Consider the following 4,666-nt stretch of genomic DNA (forward strand, 5'->3'; position numbering starts at 1 on the left):
AATATTTTAAAAAAGTAATTCAAAATAAATATTTATAAATATTTATCTAATAACTTACTAATATTGTATGCTGTCTGGGTTAATACTTTAAATCTTAACAGTACTTTGCGTAAGTATTTCATCACTTAGCAAAGTATTATATATCAGTATTTAAATATTGACAATGTTCTGCGTAAGTATTTTATCACTGGACGAAGTATTACATATCAATATTTAAGTATTGAAATCAATCATAACGTAGGATTTGTAACATTAAATATTGAAATACTTGAGTACTAAAAGTTGTATTTGAATCACAGAATATTACTAAATACTGTACTTTTAATACTGAAAATAAATAATTAATCAATGGTTCTTAGTATAATATTTCTATAAGGGTCTACTGCTGCATCTGTCATCAGAGTCTGTTAGCAGATCCTATCAGCAGTCTGACGGCAAATTAGAGACGCAGATGACTATGAATCTGTCAACAGATCCTGCTCGATTTCGACAGATTCTGTTACTAATCTGATGTTAGTTTGCGCACAGATTGCTTACTGGGTATGTATAAAAAGGGTAGAATGACGCGATAGCATTAAACAAATCTGATAGTGTGCTTCCCGAATGCATCCGTGTTATTGTATGGGATATTACATGGAAAGATGAAATTATATGTCTCATAAACACTTTATTCCAAATAGCAGGTTAAAGGCACAGGAATAAGGTCGCGAAACTCGTCCCAAAAAAATATGCAATATTGAAAAATATATAAAAGATATCTTATTAGAAATAAAATAGATATATTTATATTTGTCGTAAAGATATCTTATTAGACATAAAATAGATATATTTATATTTGTCGTACAATCTAAAATAATGATATAAATGTACGCAAATAACTTTCATTTGTCGATTGTATGGACGTAGAGCTAAGTCTATTCGTGATAAATTATTCGAAGTTTACGCACATAAAAATTTTGCTACATTTAATATGTGAGACGTAATCTATGATCACAAATCCAAGTATCGACAACCTCATGCCTTACATATTATATATACGAGTATACAAAAATCCTAGAAAATTTTTTAAATTTGTTATCATTCATGTTCAACATTCAGTCATTCAAATTTAGTACCACTGACTGTTTAGCTGCAGCAGATTTATTTTTACTATTCTTGTTCTGATTTCTCACTTTTTTCAAATCTTCCATCTTATTTTCGATGTCCACTCTTGTTCTAGCACGGACACCAGGACCCCAATTTACAGTAGGATTTTTTTGGAAGCGAGATAAATGTTTTTGCCGAGAAATTGGATTTGCAAGAGGATGTATATCGAGTGAAATCTCTATCGTTGACGATGCATTGAGTATTCGTTCGGCCGGACTATTTACAGCTAGCTTCTCTCTTTTCACAGGATGCTTTTTTTCCCAAGCGCGTACGATATCCCATATTACGTTATTTGATGCATTCGTCTTGATCGAGACTTTATTTGCGTGCGAATATGACACTTTATATCCTGCGTTTAATAACGCTGATCTGAACACTAACATTGGTGGGACCTGACATTTAACTATGGACATCAAGCGATTTAGATTATAATACAAAGGAACATCCAGTTCTTCATGTATCATAGTCAAAACACCTTTCATTCTTTTCAGCGTGCCCAGCTCCATGCTACTAAGATTGCATAACATTTGTGATACAAACGCTTGATCATGCAAAGGACCCAGCCATATTGGACCACCCATGTGCTGCCAGTGACGGCAATGTTCGCATAATTGGTCCACTACAGGTGCACATAATAATTTATAATTACTGGAAGGCTTCTTTGTTACTAATGTTTGAAACTTAATACTCTCGCATCCTGTACACTGATAAAGCATTCCTATCTTAGTAGAGTTTTCCTTGCATTTATCATGGCTTGTGAAGACTTTGACAAATACTCTTATATAAAAATCAACGCTTACAGATAATAATGGTATTATATATCGTCCATAACGCCCTGCATAAGATGCAATACATTGTAATAATATCCTTAACGCTATTTCGTGACAAGATTTCGATTTTATGGATATTGCTCCATATTTATAATAACAGGTTTCTGGACCATTGCCAGCTAGTACAGCCATGTCAGTAGCTGTAATCAAAAGTATTCCGCCATCCGATACACATTGCACTGCTCCATCTAGATATATAGAGGGGCAACCGTACGGATCCAGATCAACCGCATCGAAGCGATCACGTCTGTGTTGATACATCAATAACATAGCATCTTCTTGAGAAGGCATTATCAGATTTTCAACATTGTTATGTAATACGTTTCGTCTAATGCTTTCTACTGCCTTTACAGAAATGTCATTAGCTACAATCTGTCGGACATTTTTTATTTCCTTAGCATACCGTATACTTCGCAAACCAGTTGCTGATAGAGCCTCTAATATCGTAATACCTTTCTGGCTATCTATATTTATCTCTATATTGTGTAATGTATTAGTTTCATTATTCCTCTCTCTTTCTAATTTACTTTTCTGTGATATTTCATTCCATCTGTCTTTTGCAAATATTGTTAATACAGCTATACTGAGATCTCGGTTAAACTCTTGAACTGGATTGTAAAATACATTCTGAGTCATGACCAATATTTGTGCTTTTCCTTCACTTATGACAGGAATTTCATCAAGTTTGGCTTTCTTTGCACTCTGTTCATCTTCCATGCTTTTTATATGAATTAATGCTGAAACAAAAATACATATGTATATATAGCATGTAACATAATATATAGGTTTCACTTCAAAAATGGATTTAATATTTAAAAACAAGAAAGAAATCAAAAAGAAATTTACATAAATATATATTTGATTCGACTTTGTTCTTAAGTTATAGTTAGCTTTATTCAAATATAATTGTTTGATAAGTAAAGGTAATATAACTATTTTGTATTGAGCATTCAATATATGAAAAGAACATTGCTACTTAGAGAAATGAAGAAAAACGGCACTGGCATTTTTATTCTTATTCTATATCGTACATGGTTTACAATGCCTTTAATATTGATAATTAATTTTAATTTATATAAAAAAAATGTTGAAATTGTTAAAATTAATACATTTAAAAAAAATAACTAGTTCAAATTAAAAACTGATATGTTTAAAACTAACTAAATTATAAATTATTTTTAATTTTATTTTTAAATATTTAACTAATTATTATTCAACTCTTCTTTTCAATGACTTTAATATTGTTATATGTAGAATAATAAAAGAACTTGATTAATGACATTAATTTTTAAATATATGCATATTAATATACCTGAAAAATGCAACAGAAATAAAAATATTTAAATATTCTTTTCTTCAATTTATCATACATATGAGCTATTGCAGATGTTTTGTATATAGGCAGGTAAAATAAATTATAGTGCTTTAATTTATCAAAACAATTATATTGAAACACTGAACTATGCTAAGCTGTAATATGTGGCCTGTTCTTTTAGTTGCATTGCTGAACTAGTGCAAGTTAAAGTGAAACAAATATACTTTCTCTCACTCTAACTTATAGCACTAGTTCAGCAGTACAGCTGAAAAAAATAGAGCAAGGAACATAAAGTTAAATTGAACATATGTTTACGTGAACTTTCTTATTGTTTTGAATATTGTACTGAATTTAGCTTTGCTAAATTTTAGGTTCTATCATATTATATATTATAATATATAATACAAACTTATTTATAGAAATTCCATAGTAAAATGTTTACCTTCGTATATACGTCAAAAAATTTTAATATTTTGTACAACGTCGCACAACGTTAACACAACTTCACCGATATTTCGAATTAGAAAAATGTACATGTTAATTTATTATATATCATATTAATTTATACTTGATAGCATTTCAATATTTAAGTATTAATTAAAATATTTTGAAAATTATTGCTTACGCTACACTCGTTCTCGTTTCTTTCAAAAAATACTATACGAAAAAAATACTTTCGAAGAAGATACTATTTTCTCACAATAATGCGCTGTCAAGGTTATGTTTCGCCTAATATCTTCCTCTTTCTCTGGATGCAGACCTTCTTAGAACCATCGACATATAGGACTGCGTTCAGATTCCACACCCGGGTGTATTCTATTACTAGAAGTGCTATAATATATGTAACATATACTATAGTGTTTCTAGTAATAGAGTGTACCTGGATGAAGAATCTGAACGCACCCTAGAATGGACTGATAAATGAGATGGTGGGGGTAGGAACAGATGTAAAGTGAGAGGCAGACAATAGTAGAACACCTTCCGTCTTTTTTCCAAGTAGGAGCGTAGCGCATTGTAACAGAACTTTAATCATACTGATAATTTATGATAAATTTCAAAATAACTTTCAAAGAATTACTTGTAATTTTAGTCTAGTGTAACATTTTTAATATTTAAAAAATATTACTGTTTTATACATAACATTTCATTAATAATGAAATGAGAATGAGTATTGGCTTCTGCACACAAGACGCGGTAATGCTTGCCGCGTGGCGGAAGTTCACGCGACAGCCAATCAATATGCTGCTTTCTGTAATAACCTTCTAGCTCTTATGGAAAAACAACATATTGATTGGCTGTCGTGTGGACTTCCGCCGCGCGGCAATCACTACCGCGTCCTGTGTACAGGAGCCATATGAATACACATGTAAATAAG

General features: G+C 31.0%; 1 protein-coding gene across 3 annotated transcripts; it reads right to left on the minus strand.

Moving 5' to 3' along the window:
• Nucleotides 1-647: 647 nt before the first annotated feature.
• On the minus strand, nucleotides 648-4,180 carry LOC116851272 (probable tRNA (guanine(26)-N(2))-dimethyltransferase). Of its 3 annotated transcripts, none has more exons than XM_032830551.1 (2): nucleotides 3,992-4,180; nucleotides 648-2,713 (listed from the first exon to the last, which is right to left on the minus strand). In XM_032830551.1, the coding sequence occupies exon 2, from the start codon at nucleotides 2,691-2,693 to the stop codon at nucleotides 1,095-1,097; it is 1,599 nt and encodes a 532-aa protein (XP_032686442.1). In that variant the 5' UTR covers nucleotides 2,694-2,713; nucleotides 3,992-4,180; the 3' UTR covers nucleotides 648-1,094. The 3 variants fall into 3 exon arrangements, with proteins under 3 accessions (XP_032686442.1, XP_032686441.1, XP_032686440.1); XM_032830550.1 differs by having other exon boundaries at nucleotides 3,917-4,179; XM_032830549.1 differs by having other exon boundaries at nucleotides 3,734-4,179.
• Between the last annotated feature and the right edge of the window lie 486 nt (nucleotides 4,181-4,666).

This window comes from Odontomachus brunneus, unplaced genomic scaffold (assembly GCF_010583005.1).
Source record: "Odontomachus brunneus isolate Ranch 3 - 2012 unplaced genomic scaffold, Obru_v1 Obru_scaffold_170, whole genome shotgun sequence".
In the NCBI taxonomy this organism is placed as follows: domain Eukaryota; kingdom Metazoa; phylum Arthropoda; class Insecta; order Hymenoptera; family Formicidae; genus Odontomachus; species Odontomachus brunneus.